Source organism: Athene noctua, chromosome 1 (assembly GCF_965140245.1).
Source record: "Athene noctua chromosome 1, bAthNoc1.hap1.1, whole genome shotgun sequence".
Classification (NCBI taxonomy): domain Eukaryota; kingdom Metazoa; phylum Chordata; class Aves; order Strigiformes; family Strigidae; genus Athene; species Athene noctua.
This window is the reverse complement of record NC_134037.1, coordinates 128,242,147-128,262,798: the sequence shown is the minus strand read 5'-3', so window position 1 is coordinate 128,262,798 and position 20,652 is coordinate 128,242,147. Positions and strand designations below refer to the sequence as shown.

Here is a 20,652-nt window from a genome sequence, read left to right as displayed (position 1 = left end):
CTGTGGGCTGGTTTCCCTCCTAAAGCACCTCAACTCAGACCTGATGCCCGCTGGAAAGGATGTGGGGACAAGGGATGGTCCCAAACTCCTCCCTGAGGATCCATCACAAAACAACATCTCCCCACAACAGAACAGCCTAAGGCAGACACAGACAGAAGAAAGAAAAGATCAATTTATTGGGGACATCAGCTGTGGATGCCCAGCAGTCCCAGCGGCTCAGCTGGTGCAGTAACAGAGTCAGAAAGCTGTGAGAAATCCATCAAGGCAGAAAGAGGCAGGATTTTGTTCCCCTTTCTTTGGGGAACACCATTGATGAGGAACTGTTTATGGCCCAGAGGAGAGAGCTACTGCTGATACTGGCTCCAGGGTGGCTCTGACACCTTAGCCCCATGGGGAATGTCCTGTGCATGTCCCCGCAGAGGTGCACTGTGCCCCTGTGCCACACAGCAGGGCTCGATGGGGGTCTGAGGAGCTGCCATGGATTTCCTTCCAAGCCCTGGGGAGCACCATCCCTCACCACCCCTTGCCAGCCAGTTGCACTGACTTAGAGCAGTGTGCAAGTTGGGAAGGATGAGCAGCTGAGCCTGGCACACACCTGGATTTCCTGACCTTCCGCACCTTCCTGCAGCTTCTCACAGATCCATCTCCACCTCCTTCTTCTCTTCCTCCTCCTCTTTTCCACACAGGTTTCACTCTCCTCTCCGCAGGCCTCTTTTCTCTTTCACTATCTTCTGTTATCCTAGGGAGAGACTGCAAACCTTCCCATCCCACAGCGGGATTAGTTAAGGGAAGACATGATCCATTGGAAGCACTTCTGATTTTAACCAAGCGAGCTCATTTTACCTTTTGTCCCCCGAAAGGCCCATCAGCTCTTCTGGGCGCCCCAGGGAGTCTGCTGAGCTCTCAGGGCTGGTTGGAGCCAAAGCCTGGAAGTGCCTACAAAGAAATGTCAGAGTTGGCAGGTGGCAAGAGGAGACCTGGAAGGGTCAGCTAGTTTGCCAAATTGCTACCTCAGCTCTCCAGAGGAGATCTCTTCTGCAGCTTTGCATCACATTTCATCCAGTCACCCCAACCCACTCCCCCCAACCCCAAAATAGGTCTGACAAAGCTCTGATGAAGTAGGACCCGAGGAAAACCCCTCTGAAGTTGACAGCTACTCCCCTCTAGCTTTTTGTAGGTACTTTGTAGGCATTTGGTTTGACTCAGCACATGCTTAATACATATGAGAAACTACCTCACCAGTTTCCCTCACTACATAGCACCTGGGTTGGAAGGGGATGCAGGAATAACACAAACACACACCAGCTCTATGGCCAGGCAGAGGCACAGCGGCAACTTGGCCTCATCAGAAACTGCCCTCCTACACCAGACACACTGCCACCGTGTTTGGGGACCTAACATACCTCTCCCCTTTCAGACTCCACCACCACATCCACATCCCCTCCAGCTTTGTTGAGTGGAGAGAGGGGTGCATGCGGCAAAGCTTCTGCTCAAGGTTCGTTGTCTGCTGTGGCTGCAGGGACACTTTGCTCTCCCAAACACAGAGCTAGAAAGAAAAAGTGTGTGCAGCAAGGGGACTTCTTGGAAGTAACAAACAGCTCAAGCCAAACCCACCCGAAGCCCTACGCTGCTTCCCTTTTCAGCCCTCTGATGCCCTGCCTGCAGGCTTCAGCTCATTTTGCAGAGCAAACAGTTCATGCCCCGAAAGGCCATGCCCCAGTGGAGCCCACAGGGCAAGTGGGGCTGACAGGACAACACTCGATGCCCAGCTCCACCAGAAACAAGGCTGAGGTTTCTGGCATCCCAAGCCCCAGCCTGTGGCAACCCTCTGTCCCTCTTCTTACCTCGGGTTCTTTCTGTGGGGGCTGGTATTGGAAGTGTGGGAAAAGCAAAACAGCAAAAAATCTGTAAAACACACATTTCCTTGACACAAGGTGCCCAGAACAAACACAGGACAGGATGGAGGTCCAGTGATTTGTGTTTGTCATGGTGTCAAGGAGGAATGTGAAGCGAGGTGGAGGCCACATGGTCCTGTTCTTTCACTTATCCCAAGGACAGTTTTTGCAGTAGCCTGCCCACCTTGTCTCTTATCCTCCCTCTTTTCCCACAAAAACCAGCGCACCCCTCGCACCAAGGAATGTACTGTGTCATTACTCAAAAGATAATGGCTTGACCACAGTCCCACCCACTCACACATACATACTAGATAAATACTACCCCGAGTTTGTGTCTGAGTTGGAGGGACGATAATCCAACACCAAATTGGAGGGACAGATTGATGCATTTGTGCCCCTTGCCCCCCTCAGAAGGGATGCCTTTTGGTAAGATTTGAGCCCTTGGCTACGCTGAGTGATTACTCAGAAATTAAGTGTGTGTGGTTGCAGTTGTCTTTCTTCTTGTGTAATGCTATATAGCCAACCTGTAGCTTGTGTATTTATTGCAGGCAATCTTAGAGAATCTGTAGATGTTGCGTAAAAATAAACCATACTATTCAGGAACCTGACTGCTTCTCTTGAATGCAACCGGCCCTACAGCACATGGGCTGTTCATGAATCCAGTGCCAGGCCTATAGTCACGGCCCCAGTTGGCATACCTACCTATTAAGAGATAGGTCCAGCTGTCCCTAGTCCCTCTAATCTCTGAGGACCAGCTAGAACACAAGGGGATTTATCTCTTACTAAATCGATTCATCACCTTAAATGCAACAGCTGGCAACTCCTTGGCTGCCGGGCAGGGAAGGTCAGTTGTCTCCTGCCCAAAGAATTCCCTGCAGTTCTCCACCAGAAATTCCACCAGCACCTTCCCTTGCACACACCAAACCTTTGGTCTCAAGCCAGTTGCCTGAACACAGACCAAGCAGCCCTTCCCAAGGCTCGGGCCTTGCTTCCGCGCGGAGGGCTGTGGTGGCGGGGCTGCTCTTCCAGGCAGGCAGCCACCCCACCAGCATTTTCACCGGGAGGAGGCCTGCACAGACCTCTGCACAGCCGAGCTCTGATGGGCCGGGACAGCTGTAGACCGTGGGGGCAATACAGCCAACCGTGCCAGTGGCCTCCAGCATGGCCTCCAGTGACAGCAGGTCCTCGTGGACTGGGCTCTGCAGTAAAACAAAGAAATTAACAGTCAGAATCCAATATAATTGTTAAGCAGGTATTCTTTTATTGGCAGCTCTGGGGTCGCCCTGAGGATTCTCCACCATAAGGGCTCCCAAGAATTAGCAAGGGACATCAGTTTACACACACACAAATCATACATATTCATTAGATTTCCTACAAAGGTGTGCCTTATGATAATGAGTTCCCAGAATGCATTTACATAGTCTGAGCATGCGTAGTGAAAATAGGGTGAGGGTCTTTGGTGGTTGAGGGAGGAAGCAAGCAGTGTTTGTGAAGCAGTTGACCCTCTTTCCAGAGCGTGCACTGTGAAGTAAAGTCCAGGTGACTCCCTCCTAAATCAGAAAACAGTTTCCCTATAATAGGGTCTCTGTGTCTCTTTGTTCGAGCCCCCCTTATCTCATTCGAGGAGTTGCCCAAGTGTCTGTTGGAGGCCTTGAGTCTGCTATCAGTGATTTCCACAGGGAGCCTAAGGAGCATTTCAACCTTACCTAAAGACACAAAGAGACCTCAGGAAACAGTTGAGGAGTCAGGAATCCTTGAGAAACAAATGAAGCAAAGCACAAGCAAAGCTTTCATACATCACATCACAATTTAGTCTTAATAATTGTCACAAATTAATTTGTTTGAGCCCTTTCATTCCCTTTCAGCAGGTTTGGCCCAATGCAGACGGCCGGGTTGCTGCAGCTCATCCTGCTGGTGGCGGCGTGGTGGCTGATGTGCCAGAGGAGGGACAGCAGCCACTTCAGGAGGAGGAGACTGGCGGAAGGCAACTTCTCAGCCACCCTGAGGGAACAGCAGCACCAGGTGAATAAAGCAGACATTGCCAGTAGCTGTCCCCCAGGCTCACCCAAGGCAGGTAGGAGCCAGCGGCTGCGTTATGTAGCTTTCCAGGTGCTCTCTCTCTCGGCCAGAGGACTGGGCTCCTGCTCCACAGGCAGACTGTGGGCCACCCTTACACTTTCATCTCTGCAATCTTCTCTTCCCTGCTGGTCTTCTGGGATGTCTGAAGGCTGCTCTTGCTGGGGCCGTCGTGCCCCAGGAAGACTGGCAGAACCTAGGCCAGCCGGAAGCACTGGCAGCAGCCTAGTGAAGTTCTATAGAGTTTTAAAAGGAAGAAAAATAACTCCCTAAAAATGTCACCATATGATGAGTTCTTGTGGCCATGGGGAACTCAGCATCGTAATCACTTTCACTGCTGTGTCTTTTGCCTTGTAGTACTCAACAGCTACAGTCTTCACTTCTCTGTCAGCAGTTTAGCGGGGAGCAGTGGCTGGGGTTTCCAGCAGCAGCAATGTGGTGCTGCCACCTGCTTAGCAAGGAGGTCCCAAACCAGTGTGCCTTGGTCAGGGCTGTGTCTGGCTTTCCCTGGATTCCCCATGCCCGTGCCTGGTTCAGTCAGTCCCTCCCTATGTCTGCAGGTATCCCTGGTCCACTGCGATGAGGATTACAAGTGCATCTTTTTCCAAAATGTGAAGGCCACCTGTTATTAGGGGACAGGGAGAAAGAGGATAAACATCAGTCACTAATAATTTAAAATAGACATAGAATGCCTTTTGACATGCTGATACTTGTGGGTAAAAGCCCTTTAGCAGTCTTTTTCCACATCCTATGGTAGGTGCGATGCAGGCATGATGCATCATGGTCATGAATCTCCATCTTTAAAATCATGAGGTTGGACAGAAAATCACAAGATTTTTAAATATATGTATAAAATGGTCCTTTTTATTTGCTGCTAGACTTCGTTGTTAGGAAAGTAGCCAGATTCTCAAATTACTAGAAACTGCCTCTAAAAGAAAAGAAAAAAAAAACCACACAGGTATTTGTGAAATGATAAACATATCAGATCTGAAACTGAAAGACAAAAGAACCAACATTACGAGATTCATGATAAAATTGTTGAGATATGATAATACCAAAAAAGTCTCAAATAAGCACAGTAGGAAAGATCAGCCTCTGATGCATTTGGACATCAATCTTCTGCAGAAAGGACTGAAAGATCCTGAATGTGAACAGCCTTCAAATAGCAGTAAGTAATGCCTTATCTGACATGCCTTTATGTACGTGCCCTTGGTTCCTGGTGCAGACTCCAGTAAACAATTGTAAAGACAAATATTTCTGATACACACGTGCTCTGCACCAGACACACAGTGGTTCTGTGTGTGATTAAATGACTCACTCACCAGGACCATTTCCTTAAACACCAGTTTATACAGTCTGTTAATAAGAGCCCCAGAAAACTGAATTCTCCACTGGATTCATGCACAGCCAGAGCTTGACCCCCTAGGGGAAAGACTCAGACCAAGAATAATTCAGGGGGCAACAAGAAGCAAGGAAGCCACGTGAAATAAATGTCAAGAGGGGGGTGCTGCTACTGGCCCTGGATTCCCTCCTCTGCCCATGAAGATGTGACAGCACTAGCTTGTGAAAGCACACAGGCGTGCTAAACACCCTCCCCGCACTGTCTGTACCGATAACTGTCATTTGTCTTTCCCACGGGTGAGCATGGGCGAGCAGATTTATGAACATTTCCACAGGTACACGGCACCCTGCGCTTCAGACTCAGTACACAGAGCCAGGGGAATCTGTCCTCGGGACACTCTGAAGCCACACAGCAAAAGGGCAAGTACAACATCTCCTACTCTGCTCTCCAGCCCCTCACAACACATCCTCAGCACTATCCTCTCCCAAGCCCTGCCTCAGGCACCCACCCAGGGCAAATTTAGGCAAGGTTGGGTTTGGTCTCCCAGACCTCTGCCTGAGGATTTGCGGTGGTGAAGCTACAAAGGTCAAAAAAACCACCCAATCCAAATAATTGTTTCTGAGCACTGCAGTTTTACTGCTGTAATTCTGAAGAGGAATTCCTCTGAACTATTACGCACTTGGATCCAACCACCGAATCAAACTTATTCCCAGACTTTCTCCTTTATTGCATTACTCAGCTTTTTCCGAGTCTTACAAAAAACAGGACTTCGGTACTTTGCCACCCAGAAACCAAAGGAAGCTTCCATGAAACCAGCAAACACCTCCCATCTTCTCACTAATGTAATTAAAAAAGCAAAACAAACCAGAAAGGTTGTACAAGTCAGCCTATAAACCCAGGCGTGAGGAGAGCAGTGTCAGTGGTAATGGGGCAAGAAAGGCAGGGTAATTATACCACACCAAAATTGCAACCATGCTGCATTCCTTTCCAGTGAAGGCCAGCTAAGAATTAGATACACCTTTTTAAATCATCAAAGGGAGTGGCTGCAAGATACAAGGTACTGGGATTAAGATGAAGTTCTGGGTTTGCCAGTTCTCAGCAATGGCTTTGGTGGCTGGGCTGGGCATGTCATTAACTGTTCCTAAATGATGTTCACACCATGCCACTTCCTTTTAATCTTTATACAATTCTCAGTATTTCAAGAGTTCTAGGCTTCCACTGAGCAAAGGGCTGTACAAACCCAGAAACGGAAGACAATACCTATCCACAATATTTTTGTACTTGGTCAGCCAGTCAAGTTCAGTAACTTGTACTTCAGCATTATTGCAGTGGAGCACAAAGATTCATCATGTTGCTCCAGCTACTACCACAAGGTCTGCAAGCTCAGGCCCTCAAGCACGAAATCTCAAGACCTTCCCTGTTGAGGAGGCTGGTAAATATACTGAATGGGGCCCATTTTGTGCAGATGATTTAACAAGGACTTCATGAGTGAAGGAACAGATTTGGCTCAGACCTTTCTCTTTTTCAGAAGAACAAATGCAGGATCTTAAATGGCAGCACTCCCCCTGCAGCCCTTTGCAGAGACGAACCTGCTGGGAAGCTGGGGCTCAAAGAAGCTCCTCTGCGGATGGAAGGCACAGTGCTGCCCAGAAACACAACCCTACTCCACGGACTGCTGGGCAGAGCAGAGGTAGGTAGTCCTCTTCTGCTGGAGAATGCCTCTCTGTGAGAAACCACAGGAGCAGTCATCACACAGGCAGTACAGTGGCACATAGAGGCAAAGCTCCTGCTTTGGCTGCCTCACCTTACTTGTGGTGCAAGCAGGATTTTCAATGTGCTCTGGATTGTTACAGGGTGAGGGGAAAATGTGGCACAGAAACAGAAAGGCACAGACCAGCAATGCCTTAAAAAACAGGAATGTCCTCCCCCATCATAACTTCACAAAGCAGGTTGTTCCAATCAATCTTTCCATGGCCAACAAAACAAATGTTGCATTTGTGCTAGTTTTTGGAAAACATGACAAAGAAGACAAACACAAGGTGAAGAAGCTAGCCAAATGGCCAAGTCTTGCTATTTAAAATGAAAAAGTTCAATTAAAACCAGCTACAAAACAAAGGCATAATGATGACCTCTCTCCTCATAAGAATTCACACTTTGGCACAGACAACTGGCTGGCCTGAGTTTATGTCCAATAAATTTAATCTTATCCCATAAAGTGGCTCCCTGTAGAGTAGAGGAAAATATGAGGTGTTCTGAAAAGAGCTCTTTGGGCATCATGTAACACTGTACCACTAAATAAAAATAAAAAGCTTAGGGCAATTTCTGTTCTCTCTTAGGCCAAGAGAAAAAAAGCATAACACAGATGGCATCGGCATTGGTGAGGTGAGAAGGAGACACGAGCTGACAAAACCATCAAGCTAACTCTAGTTCCTCTTTGTGGTGAACTTGTGAACACACTGAACTCACCACTCAAAAGCCAACTGTTTCTAATGTGTGATGGATTCATGTTACTGCATTGTTTATGAATTCAGTCTCCTGGCAGTATTTGAGGAAGGTGCTTTTCCATGTGGTGATGACTGACACCCAATGTTCTGGCATGAAGAAAACAGTCCAGCGGTTTTCCCATGCTGAGATTTGGGCCACAGGGATGCCCGCTGGCTGCCTTTGCGTCCAGCTGTGCTGATACAACTGAAGCAGCCATGACGTCAGTATGTGACTTCCAGCAGAGGTGTTGGCACAAACATAATCTTCTATGAGCCATCTCCAGCTGGGTATCCAGAGATGAAAACACCCCCAAATTAGTAGGCACTACTGAAAAAGTAACCAAGCATTTGAACACTTGCACAATCTTTACTTACTTCTCCGTAGCTCTTGATTTCTCAAATGGCATCACCTACTGATTGCGTTTCCCAACGGATACACACTGTGATATTGAAACCCTCAATATTGCTGTGACTTAGCTTCTTCCACTCCACTTTACTCAAGGTGAGTAATTAATCCTCACAGCACCTCGGAGGAGGAAGGACAGCGACATTCCCCAACCCAGCCCAATGTGCACATAAGAGGCACGAAAAGCCAAGTGATCCATGCGAAGTCCTGCAGCAGGGCGGCCAAGCCCAGTCGCTGTGTCACGTTCCTAAACAGGTGTTATGCCACCAAATCCCAGTGGTGAGGAAGTGAGAAGAAAGCCTTCCTCAACTCCCCACCCACCCCCGGACCCTGAAGCCATCAACAGGATCATTACAGCACGCTTGCCAGGACAAGTCACTCGTGCTGTGGTAAAGGGGAGGGATTCCTGGCATTGCACGGGAGCTGTGAGCAGGGCTGGTGGCCTCGGCCAGAGGTTTGCCATGCTCCCAGCAGAGCGGGACACCCACGGACACCACCATGTTGCATAACCCCGGCCACTGCATGCAAATAGGAGCTCCTGCTCCTTAACAAGCCATCAACAGACAATCGACTTATGCAATTACCGCCTCTCATTAGGAGGTTGGTGGGGAGGATTTCAAAGGAGCTGCTGCCTGACTTGAAAAAAGAGGCTGCAATTCACCCAGAGGCACGTTCAGCAGCCACCCACCGCCACAGGCCATGCCACCCTCTCCATTCAGTAGGGAGACGTGTCCCATCAAAGCACCCGCTCGGGGACTCAACCCGCCGAGGGTCCACGGCGTGGGGCAGGGCACCCCAGCACAGAGGGGAGCGGGGTGACGCGCTGTTTTGGGGGTGCTGAGCCACCTCTGCACTTCTGGAGAAGGGAAGCTACCCAAGGTGCCCGGCTCGGCCTCTTCGCCGGGGTGTCCAAGCTCAGAAATAAAGGTGCTCCCTGAAATAAGGGGCGCGGGGCTGGTGGGGCCGCTCTCCAAACCCCCATCACCTGCAGGCCCCAGGGGCGGGATCGCCGGGTCCCCAGCCGCCCTCAGGCCGGCCGGGCTCTGCCACGGCCTACCCGGGGCCCACCACCACCGCCCCCCCTCACCCCGGCCGCGGCCGGAGCGGGGCCAGGCCCGCTCAGGGCCAGGGTCTCCCCGCTCAGGGCCGGACCCCGCCGCGGGATGCAGGCTGCGGAGGGGAGGAAGACGCCGCAGCCCCCGCCCTGCCCAGCTCCCCCCGGGCCAGGGGCTGGGCTCCCCGCCGGGCGAGGCAGAGCCGGCCACCTCCCTCCTCCTCCTCCTCCTCCTCCTCCTCCTCCTCCTCCTCCTCCTCCTCCTCTTCCTCCTCCTCCTTCTCCTCCTCCTCCTCCTCCTCCTCGCCTTCCTACTTCTGCACCGGCTTCGCTCCCGCTCCGGCTCCGCCACTGCCCCTCGGCCGCCGGGGCTGCCACAGAGCCCCCCCTCTTCCTCCCTCCCTCCCTCCCTCTCCCCCGCCCCCGCCGGTCCCCTCCGCCCCGTCCCCAGGGCCGCCGCCGCTTCCACAAGATGGCGGGGACCGTGGCCGAGCGGGACGCGCTGGTGAGTTGCCGCTTTGCCCCCTCCCCGGGGCTCCGGGACGGGGACTGGGATGGGGCTGGGGGCGGGCACGGCAGGGCCCCCCTTACGGCGGGCACCTGCAGAGCGGAGGGGGCCGGGAGGGGCTCCGCCTGCCTCTGCCTCAGCGCTCTCCTTTTTACCTGCAGAAAATAGAGGACGGGCATTTAAACAACTCCCTGGGATCCCCGGTGCAAGCAGATGTGTACTTCCCTCGCCTGGTAAATCACCTTTATTTGGTTGGGGGGGGGGGGGGGTGTTAGTTTTTTTTAAAACCCCTTTACCCCCCCGCGCCCGTCGGCTGCAGAACGGCGGCCGCCGCTGATGCCGAGTTGACCCTTGCCACCCTCCCCCCTGTCCTTTCCAGATCGTCCCCTTCTGTGGGCACATCAAAGGAGGAATGAGGCCGGGAAAGAAGATCTTAGTTATGGGCATAGTGGACCTCAACCCCGAGAGGTAACACCCGGGCAGGGCTGCCCGCTCCTGGGGCGCTGGGCCCGGGGAGGGGGCGAGGGGGGGAGGCCACACACACACACACACACATACGTACGTACACACGGATCCGTCCTTTCTGGAGAGGGATTATTTTTATCGTTTTAAATATAGCGTGTTAATTTCTCCTTTGACCCATAGAGGGGGCATTTCTTTAAGGGATCCTGTTTCCCAACCTTTCACTTGGAAGTGAAGGAGCATATAGAGCATATATCTATACATATATATACACATACACGCACAGCGCACATGCACACACACATATATATATATATATATATATGCTATAACCGTGTTCTTGTCCCTGACGAGCTTTCAGAGCATTCCCTGAACGAGCTGAGCTGTCACACCCCCCCCCCCCCCCCCCCCCCCATGCTGCTATACCGTCGATGGCTTTAATAAGCTGACAAATGAGACCGGCGGCATTTGGGGCTTATTTGCTTGTTTCTGGCTGAATGAGAGCCGTTCTGTTTGTGTTACAGCTTTGGCATCAGTCTGACTTGTGGGGAGTCAGAAGATCCTCCTGCGGATGTAGCTATTGAACTGAAAGCTGTGTTTACAGACAGACAGTTTGTCAGAAACTCTTGTGTAGCCGGAGAATGGGGGGAAGAGCAATCATCTATTCCTTATTTTCCATTTATACCGGACCAGCCTTTTCGGGTGAGTACCAGGATGACAGTGGCATGCACCATGTATAATATGATCAGTGTCACAGCAGCACCTGACTTGCCTCTCATGAAATCACAGCGTAGCCCGTGCTTCTCTTGTTGAGACACAGGTTGCTGGATTGTTTCCATTGATCAGAAGTTGCGTGGAGATCCTGCTGCTATGTGCAGCTGCAGGCAGTTCAGACGGGGCTGTGAATGCCTCACCAGGGTGCTATGACAGGTCGGAGGTTGTAATACCGTGTGATGAAGCGCACTTCCTGAGCTTAGTTTTATAGCTATAAATTAAAAAGTACTTCTGTGTTATTAGTGCATTACAAGTTATTACTGGAGAATGTAAATACTCTGGGACTGCCATATGTTTTGATGGTTTTTTTAATGGACACAGTGTTTGCAATTTAGTGCAGCTAATAAGGATCTTGTTCATCCTTTGTCTCCAGGGACGTTACGCTGAGGTTGACCGTAGCCCTTCGTGTTAGCAGATTAAACAGTTAAGCAATAGTGGTATTCTTTTCTGAACCCTGGGATTAAATTGCCTGTCAAATTTAAGGCTGTAGTCGCTTGAAAATGGTGTACGTGGAAATGCTCTAGTGCAAGGGGTGGACTGGGTTGACCTAGAAGCAGATTCCCATCTGTAGTGTTTATGGTTATGTGAAGATGTCTTTGCAAATCAGGACTAACAAAGTATGCAGCTGCAGAGGACCGCTTCTCTCAGCGGCTTCACAACGTTGAGGAAAAAAGGCTGCATGCCTTCTCCATGAGGCTGACCCAGAAAAACCCTCCTCCTCCCCGCCCCTCTTACGAAACCTTGCTGGCCCCTCTGCTAAATGCCAATGCTCTGACCAGCTGCCAAACTCTCTTAATCCTTCTTGCCCCCAAGATAATCTCCCCCAACCCCAAAAGCTCACTGTCTCCCCAGATGCTCGGGCTTTGAGAGGGTGTTTATGACTGAGTTTCTCACAAATTGGTTGCGCTCTACTTGCTTCTACGAACTCTCCCATCGGAACTGGCAACACCCTTTGGGGCGTGTGGGAAGTGCACTTGAAAAGGCTTGGAGGCTTGGTGCTGATCTGGCTGAGAGGGTTATGCTACCTGCCGCAGTGGGTGGTGGCTGGGCCCTCAGACAAGCCAGACAAATTAACCAGAGCATGTTCTGTGGGTGTCCCACTAGTGACAATTAATGTTAGAGGACAGCAATATTGCACGTTTGGCACAAGATACTGTAGAAAGGCAGGGTTTTTGTTTGTGTTTTTTTTTTTTTTTCCCCCTCCTTTTTTCCCAAATGCACAAATGGAATTTAGGCTCCCAATTGACTTTGTACCTTTGATGGTCACCCTCTCGGTGAATAAATTCAACTGTTAAGTGTTCTTGCCAATTACTTATGATCCAGTCCAATTATCGTTCTGGTGTGGCCCAGAGTGATCTGAAAAAAAGGGATTGTAAGCAGCGTTGAGGCTAACCATATCTTTTACATAACAAGGCCTAAGGCTGGATGCACCTGCTGCAGCGACACAGGAGCTACGTGGCAGCACGGGCGCTTCCCTGCTACGTGGTGCACTACCAGGTCCCCAGGAGCTTCAGCTCTCCTGGACCGTCAGCTGCCACTTCTCCCAGCACAACATGCCCCAAGTCAGTTGGGTTTTGGTTTAGTCAGTTTGTCACTGGCCCCGTTCCCATTTTTATATGCTGTAATAGCAGCAGAGTCAAGTGCCTGGAAGCAGCACTTCACTCCAGACTACCAGCCTCTTGAAGTGACCCAGGATTTACATGTGGCTTCCCTGCAGATTTTCTTCTTAGCCTGCCCAGACCTGGAGTCTCCGAGGGCCTGTATGAGAAGCACATGTTCTGTGCCCTCATATCCCTGCTTCTTGCCGGGGCAGCTCCAGCAGAGCTTGACTACAGGGCACCCTCTCAAGCCATCCCTAACATCAGGAATCTCCCAACCTGTCCAGGCTTGTTCAGGTCCAGGCTTTGTTGCTTTTCCAGAGCATTTCTGCAGGGCTTGGAGGAGGAGGGATGAGCTGTGTCCCTCCCTGATCCTGTTTGTGCCTTGTGCGAACTGTCTAGCAGAATTCAAGCCATCCTGCACCACGTTACCCTCCCTGCAGCCCCAGTATGGAGTCTGGTCCAACAAGGAGTCCTGGGCTGTCTGCAGCCACAATAGTGAAGGCTTTTTAGTTTTGCAGCAGCTCTGTGAGTACGTGTGGGAGGGGAGGGCAAACCTATCCCTCCTCTCGTGTTCGCTCCCTTCCAGTAAATTAACGGAAGCATGGAAAGCATTGCAGAGGGAACTGCCCCCTCATTCTGCAACAAAAAAAATTCTGTAGCAAGGAATACAAGATTTGGGTTGGAGATAGAATTTTTTCCCCCTGTAATGAGCAGTTTGAGCCTGTTTCTGGCATTATTCCAAGAGGCAAAACCCTCCTGATACCAGTGGGACTGGGTTCCAAAGTCCTTCCTACCACAGCAGTGTGAGATTGGATTAGTGTCCCTTCGAAGCCAGAGAAGATCCATCATAGTGGCACTGGTCTCGTGGGCAAACTGGCCTCAGCTCAGGCTGCTACATGGCACAGAAGTAGTAAAACTTGTTAACCACACCAACACTACTGAAAGGCTAATGGAGTGCTTTTTGTATTCTATGAAATAACTTCCCGGTTACACTGTGAACAACATGCTTCATCGTTTTATTTTTTACAGGTTGAGATACTTTGCGAGCATCCCCGTTTTAGAGTATTTGTGGACGGACATCAGCTCTTTGATTTTTACCACCGTATTGAAACACTGTCAGCAATTGACACGATAAAGATAAATGGAGATCTTCAGCTTACAAAACTTGGCTGAGCTTGTTGGGACTGCAGATTCCAAACCGGCTCAGGTGCCATCATCCGTTTGGAGAAGTGACAGCCAGCTCTGGACACAGCTATGGTAGGAGGGCTGCCCTGTTCCTTTTCCGCATGCAGTTCTTCAATCCTGTGCCGATGAACCGGGCTGTTCTTTATCCTACTGAAGAACATTGTTGGTTAATAGACATTGAGCCATTTTTCTTGGATCAAAATAGCCCACCTGTGCTGGATAATCAAATTGGAATGGATTCAGAAAGACTTGCAGTCTTGTTTCAAATCTCACAGAAAGGCAATTTATGAAATACAGCGCTAAAACCGGTTACTGAACAGCAGTGACAACAACAACAGAAAAAGTTTTTCTTTTGCAAATATTGTTTCTGCACTGAAGTGGAGTAGTGTAGCACAACATAGGGCCATGTGCTGACGTCCTTACCCAGGGCCTGAGCCTGGTTCCATGGAAATCAACGGCAAAACTCCCACTCACTTTAACGGGGTACAATCAAATTGTCTAGTCCTTAGTCAAGCACAATTCCCACTGATTTCTATGGGATTTTTTGCACATGCCTAGGGGCTGGCTTTTCTGCTGGGGTAAATCAGCATTACTTCCACGGCTTGCAACGGGATTTTGCTGATTGCTCCCAGCCACTGATTTGGCCCAAGGACTGTGCAAAAACTGAATGAGGGTGTGAGGACACAGCCTGTATATTTTAGTCAGGGTATTTGCATAGAATGTAGAACGTTATGAGTTTTTGCACAATGTATTGTTAATACAATTTTTAAAGCTTATCTGTAGTTTATTTATTTATACTCCTTGTATGTATTATTAGTAAAAATGAACAATCTTACTGATGGCTAAGAACAGCAAAGTGTAAACATTTTGAATGTACAAAATGTCTTAGGTTCTTTGGGTAAACTTTACATACCATTCTCAAAAAATCATGTTTCCTATTGAACATTTAGTTACATTTTAATGGAGCCCTCTAGGCCCTGGGAAAATGTGGGCATGGTAGTTGGTGGGGGTGGGGAAACTCTGCATATTCACTAGAAACTGTTTTTCAGGGCTTACTAACTTTGCTGCACAGGATGGGTTTGAGTTAAAGTCATTCCATTTTAAAAACTTAAACAGCAAATTTGTAGGTTTACTGTGCTTTTATAACCTGAGAAAAAGTTAAATTTGGCAGTCTCTTGGTTCTGAAGGAGAACCAGCATCTTTCCAGGGGAGATGGGAGATTTTTTTGCACTTGAGAACATATTCGGCCTTTGATATGACAATTAAAACTTGTCTAGACAGCCAAGTTATTAATGTTTGAAAATCAGATACTGCACATGAATAATAACTTCAAGTAGCTTTTTAAATAGTAGGTATAGCTGTATAAACACAGTCATTGCGCTACACTATAAATGAACACAGCCACTTTTCTTGACTTCTTTAGGACTAAATACACTTTTTTCCTTGGCTGCTCACAACAGACTGTAGCAGGTCTTTCTGAGTAGTTATAATTATGATAGAAACATATATTTAGGCAATTTGGAAAACGTAATATAGGGACTTTCTAAGACACAGAATACAAAAACATCCTTTGTAGCACAGTATTTTTAAAAAAAAAAAAGAGAAAGAGAATAGTCTCACAAACAGAACCGTCAAACCTGCAATAAAGCTGTGGTTTAAAGCAACCAGAACTGGAATATCCAAAGTTAAGGGTAGAATGCCAGTTGCAAAGCCTCATTTTGTGCTAATTTGGCCTGCAGTTAAGAAGCCTTAGACTGCAAGCTGAAATTCCAGCTGTGGCTCTAGTCCAAAGCCTGTTGAGGTCAATCAGAGTCCTCCGAGCACAGAAGCCTGATTCTTATTTCATGCAAGTGTAAATCTCTTTGTAAAGCCCGGGGAGTGTTGCTGCTGTTTCTGCAGACGAGTTAAGAATCAGGCTGCCACCTATAAAGTAAAAGTTAAATGGAATTTTTAGCCTTAACATTCCTTGACTTTTTCTCCTTTTTCCAAACTGAGAGAACCTGTTACTTTCCAGATGATCTTTTTGTCTGGTGTGTGGCTTTTAAGTTGTACATCAGATTCTGTTTGTACTCCAGATTGAATCTTGATATGAAATGTCCCTGTTTTGCTCTGTTTTTACTCTTTTACATGATGACTGTGTCATTTTCCATTGTACAAAGAATGCTGACAGTGTTTCGGTACAAAATACATTCTTAAAAATGATGATGATAATAATAAAAATCCAAGGGAAAGGTGCTTCTACAATGAGGTGTTTGGATTTTTCTCCAGCTTGGAAATGCTCTATGGTTCCAAAGCAGAAGCAGGCAGATAAATTCTGTTTGGAGAGATGTTTTAAGCACCCGCCCTGCCGAGCGCTTTCTCCAACTAGATACTAAAGCCAGGTTTGCTGATGCAGTACCATTGCCTGAGGCTGTCCTGCTAGTCTGGCGGGCCAGAGTAGGAGGCTGGGGAGAGTAGCACCATGACCCTACAATAGCACAAAACCAAAAGGGATCTCCCTGACAGTACACCAGTAGAGATTTACTCTCCTTGCCTTTATTTTAGCCCAGAAAAAGCAATTTGGCTGACTTGAATTTTCAGCCACTTGGGATTCCTGGTAGGTTAGCACAACCCGCAGACTTTTGCTGTCCTGCATGGACTGGGCACACACAATGCCTGCAGCAGGGATATCAAGATGAACCCAATGCACCACCGTGTCGGCAGCATCTCTGTCAGGAGCAGGGGCTCAGGGATACTGCCTCGCCTCCGTTCCCGCCTGCTGTGCTGCGCACTCCCATTTGTTTCTGCTCCAGTAGTTTACCCATCTCGGGAAAATGCTTTTTTAAACCTGATTCTGGTTTTGCCTTTGCATAACTCCAACAACCACGGTGCCCACCACCTGATTCTGCCCTGTTGTGGTTTCTGAGCTAGGCTTCGAGGCAAGGAGGGCTGTGAACCCACTTCCGATAGGTTGTGGTTTGGCTGAGAGCTCAGGAAAGGGCAGAAAGGCACAGTTTAGTCTTCCACGTCTCTTTGCCTAACTCTAGGTTGGAAGCCTTTTTACTTTTCTTTTGCTCTTGGGCAGTTCCAGGCTATGGCAGGCAAAAGAAGGATGATGTCTATGTAACGAAGGGCTGTTCCACATGTGCTTGGCTTATGTTGGCTGATTGTGTTCAGAAGCAACTACTGAACACTTCCATGCGCAGTGTAAGTCAGAGAAAACTGAGGCCTTAAATGTTTCTGTCCAGCTGAACTTTTAGCCAAATCCAAATGTTTAAGATGGGAGACCATGCTGCATAATTTATATCTGAATTTTTTGGTCTCCACAATTTAGGGATTATTCACATCTTCATTTTGGATATAAGTCCTACTAGACCCGAAATGACTGTTTCTAAATTGGGCCAGGTTTTCAAAATGTTTTTCAGTAGGGACAAGTAGTCTGTGAGCTTCTTGGAAGCCGCAGTTCATCAGGACTGAGTGAGTGTGTGAACCAACTTTTGAAATCTTATGCTAGAATTTATTAGCTGAATATTTCTACGGTTTCCTCTGAAGGAGGAAATTAATTCTGAAATTAAAGAAGCCTTGGATGGGTAAAACCCATGTGGAGTGGAATCACTCAAGTTAGCATAGCTTTATTTTTCCAAAGAGAAAAAAGAAAAAACAACCAAAAAACCACAACCAAATTATTTAGTTATATTTGGAATAGGCTGTGATAAAGCTGATTTTTTTTTTTTAAATGAGGTTATTGCCTACTCAGAAAGAGCCTTGAAATACTTCAGTATCATGTGAGGTAGTCTGTGTCTAAACATATTTCACATAAACGGTTTTTCACAGCCAAGTTGTTAAAAATGTTACAAAATACCTTCTTTTTGTGTCACAATTAGAAATGTTTGCCCCACCTTGAAAGAACATTTTGTACTAAATATTCATGTTGTCTATGTGAACTTGCACTAACATTTATTATATTCTCCCTCCCCTCCTTGACTAACTTGAGAAGAAATAGGCGTAATATTGCTAAACCGGTTGAATGTGACATCTGCTTGAGGCATAGCATCTTTCTCAAGGGCTGTTTTGAGTAAACAGCCTGAAAACCAAAGGCAGAGCCTGATTCACCATTTTGCTGTGCCAGCTTTCCACCCTTGTCACTCTCCTGCTGTGAGGCTGAGACTGAAGTCCTGAAATTTTAATGGAAGGGAGCAGCACTGAGATTTTTATCTTCCAGGATTTAAAACTATCCACTGTGGAGGAAACAAGAACAGAGTAGCCACAGTGCTCTCAAGCTTGGTAGTAGGTTTGGGTAGCATGATGTGCTGTAGTTCTAACAGAGCATGAGGTCAGAGGGAGGTAGTGGACATTTCAGAGCCAGCCAAGAGCACGGGCTGTGGAGCTGTGCGACAGTTTCCCAGAGATGAACACTTGCCACATTGTTAGCTGCCACCTTCCGCAACTTTGTACCAGGACACACGGCAAAAAAACAGCGTAGCTTAGAAGTTTGGAAGGTGTGAATGGGTTCATGTTCCTACTCGCCTTCTTTAAAAGAAGCTCCCAAATAAATAAGAGGAAAACTTAGGAATAGCCATGCCACTAGGGTGTTTTTTTCCTCACAGACATCAGATACAGCAGATGTGAGGCTCTTCTTACCTTCCACCCACGAGTGGTCTCCCCACAGAAATCTACTGAAATGCTGGGGTTTCAACCCCAAGCCCCAAATTAAGTTGACATATGGGTGATTCCCACAGCCCTTCACAAAGCGGGGGTGAGTTTGCCTTTAGGCTTCCCTCCAGGGTGCAGCCGGCCTGGCAGGGAGAGCCATGAGGTAAAGGAGCCCCAGGTGTCTGCATTAAGTAAACCAAGGTCAGGTGTCACACTTAGGGGTAAGAGCTGGGACCACTTGCAGGCAGGGGCAGTGTCTGTCTGTGAGGTGGATGCACTGTGCAGAGTTTCCTGTTGGGGAAGGACCTCCTCCCTCCCTGGAACTGGGCTCCAGTCAGCTCTGGCTTTTGTAAATGTGGGCTGTGTAGAGATTCAGTGTGTGGCTTCCTTGGTCTTATGTATTTGGCTTGTTGGCTCGGTTGTCTCCTGTCCCTTCTATGGGAGACTGCATTTCACCATTTATTCCACCCATTGTTGGTCGTGCGGTGTCGTTGTTTGGGTCAGTGGGATTGATGTCGATTATGTATAATCTGACTGACTTGTTTTGTACCCCCAGCGCTCACCCATGTACTGGCCCTTTTGTATCAAATACAATTTGGTTATTGGTTCATCTTTATGCTGGCTGTGTCCTTTATGCTAGGCCTAATAACGGGCAAAACATCTACAGCACTGCTTTCTGCACTGAGGCTGTTTACAGAGACCTTTCCATGCAGGAGACTGCAGAAGTACAAGTCTGCTGAGTCAGTTAGTGGTGGCTCTAAGCAACCTTGCAGCACCCCTGGAATTGATATGACAGTTTGAAGAACAAGAGTCAGGCTGAGGGCAGCCCTAAATGTTGTGATAAGCACAGAAGTTAGTAAGAAAAGCTACACATGTCTAGGAACAGTTAGTGACCATGAGTATTGTTCTGATTTTCTTATGTGGATCCAAAAGCGTAAAGGTAAAAGTCACTTTGCAATGAATGGTGTGTGGGCTTAGAACCAAAGCCAACCCAAACGGGGAGAAAAAAATGAGCTGCAGACGCTTTATCTGGCTTTGATACACCCTCCCAGCTCCTCCCAGCAATCACTGCTGTTATGAACATACACAATTACTACAACAAGGAGATTCAGCAGCATGTGCAAGATCAAAATAATAAACTTGTATTTTGCCATAGGTCCTCCCTAGCTTCTGTTGCTAGGCCTCTCCATCTGCCTGTCAACAAGTAACTATTTCCTGCTGCTTTTAAAATCCATGGCAAAAATCTCTTTGACTTTCATGGAAACAGGTCCATAAGAAAAAGGGTATTTCTAGCTCTCCCTCTCCAGTTATTTTCAGCTGGGGCATACTCTAAAAGTGAGTTTATTTTTAAGTATGAATAGAGGACTATTTCTGTCTGCATTATCCATTTGAGAGAGTTGACAGAAAGCACAGCCTCTCTGCTGCAGTTAACTGGTTTTGCGGTTAGCTGTTTAAATGTCTTATATTCATTACCTTCTGATTTTAAAAAGCGAGGGTGTGCACAAAATGACTGGGCAATAATAGTAATATGTATAATTCACCACAGATCTATTTTTATGTGTTATGCCAATTTCATCATGAACTTTTAATAACAATAAAACGTGAAATCTTCACTGGGTTGTTCTGGTTTTTATCTGAATTATTAATGCTCATTACACACCCTCTTGACTTCTGGCTTCTTTTATCTTCTGACTGATTTTGTAGCTAACTCCTTACCTCGTAAAACTGTAGTGTGAAACTTTAGAATGAGATGTGCAGCTTTGGTAGCAGCTTATGTAAAACCCCTTTACAGTTTAAATGCACTATACAGAACAATCCAATAACTTCATTAGAGGAAAGAATAGCTTGCTTACTCATGCAAGACTCCCACTGACATCACTGGGCAGTATAAGCCTCGGGAGTTAACAGACAGGACCTTGCAGCCAGGCCACGAGACACAGACGGCTGATCACTTTTTTATAGGGTAAAACAACCTGTCAGCAGCACAACTCACACACGCGCTTCAGTTCACTCTGGTGGGACTGGATTCATGGGTGGGGGTTACATGGTGAGTAAAACCACCAGATCAGCTCCAGAGACCTGTTATTATGAAATCCAGTGTTTCACTCATTGGCATGATCCTAACTAAAGTTCCTGTTGACCTGAGTAAATGCAAGAGGAAACTTTAAGGTCTTGGCTTCTTTCAGTTAAAGGTATTGGAAAAATTCTGCATGACCCAAACAGGAAAGGATTAT

At 47.8% G+C, this 20,652-nt stretch overlaps 1 protein-coding gene and 1 long non-coding RNA gene across 6 annotated transcripts; one reads left to right on the top strand and one right to left on the bottom strand.

Moving 5' to 3' along the window:
- Window positions 1–290: 290 nt before the first annotated feature.
- LOC141968744 (uncharacterized) lies at window positions 291–9,467 on the bottom strand. 4 transcript variants are annotated; one of them, XR_012634932.1, is made up of 5 exons: window positions 8,172–9,467; window positions 3,602–4,593; window positions 1,404–3,094; window positions 844–936; window positions 291–758 (listed from the first exon to the last, which is right to left on the bottom strand). It is a non-coding gene; the product is annotated as an uncharacterized LOC141968744 (long non-coding RNA). The 4 variants fall into 4 exon arrangements; XR_012634936.1 differs by having other exon boundaries at window positions 3,961–4,593; XR_012634924.1 differs by having other exon boundaries at window positions 1,404–4,593.
- A 100-nt stretch (window positions 9,468–9,567) lies between these two features.
- Window positions 9,568–19,987, top strand: LGALSL (galectin like). 2 transcript variants are annotated; one of them, XM_074923718.1, is made up of 5 exons: window positions 9,568–9,771; window positions 9,933–9,997; window positions 10,144–10,232; window positions 10,751–10,928; window positions 13,631–19,987. In XM_074923718.1, the coding sequence occupies exons 1-5, from the start codon at window positions 9,729–9,731 to the stop codon at window positions 13,772–13,774; spliced, it is 519 nt and encodes a 172-aa protein (XP_074779819.1). In that variant the 5' UTR covers window positions 9,568–9,728; the 3' UTR covers window positions 13,775–19,987. The 2 variants fall into 2 exon arrangements, with proteins under 2 accessions (XP_074779819.1, XP_074779727.1); XM_074923626.1 differs by having other exon boundaries at window positions 9,574–9,761; window positions 9,926–9,997; window positions 13,631–19,986.
- The last annotated feature ends 665 nt before the right edge of the window (window positions 19,988–20,652 follow it).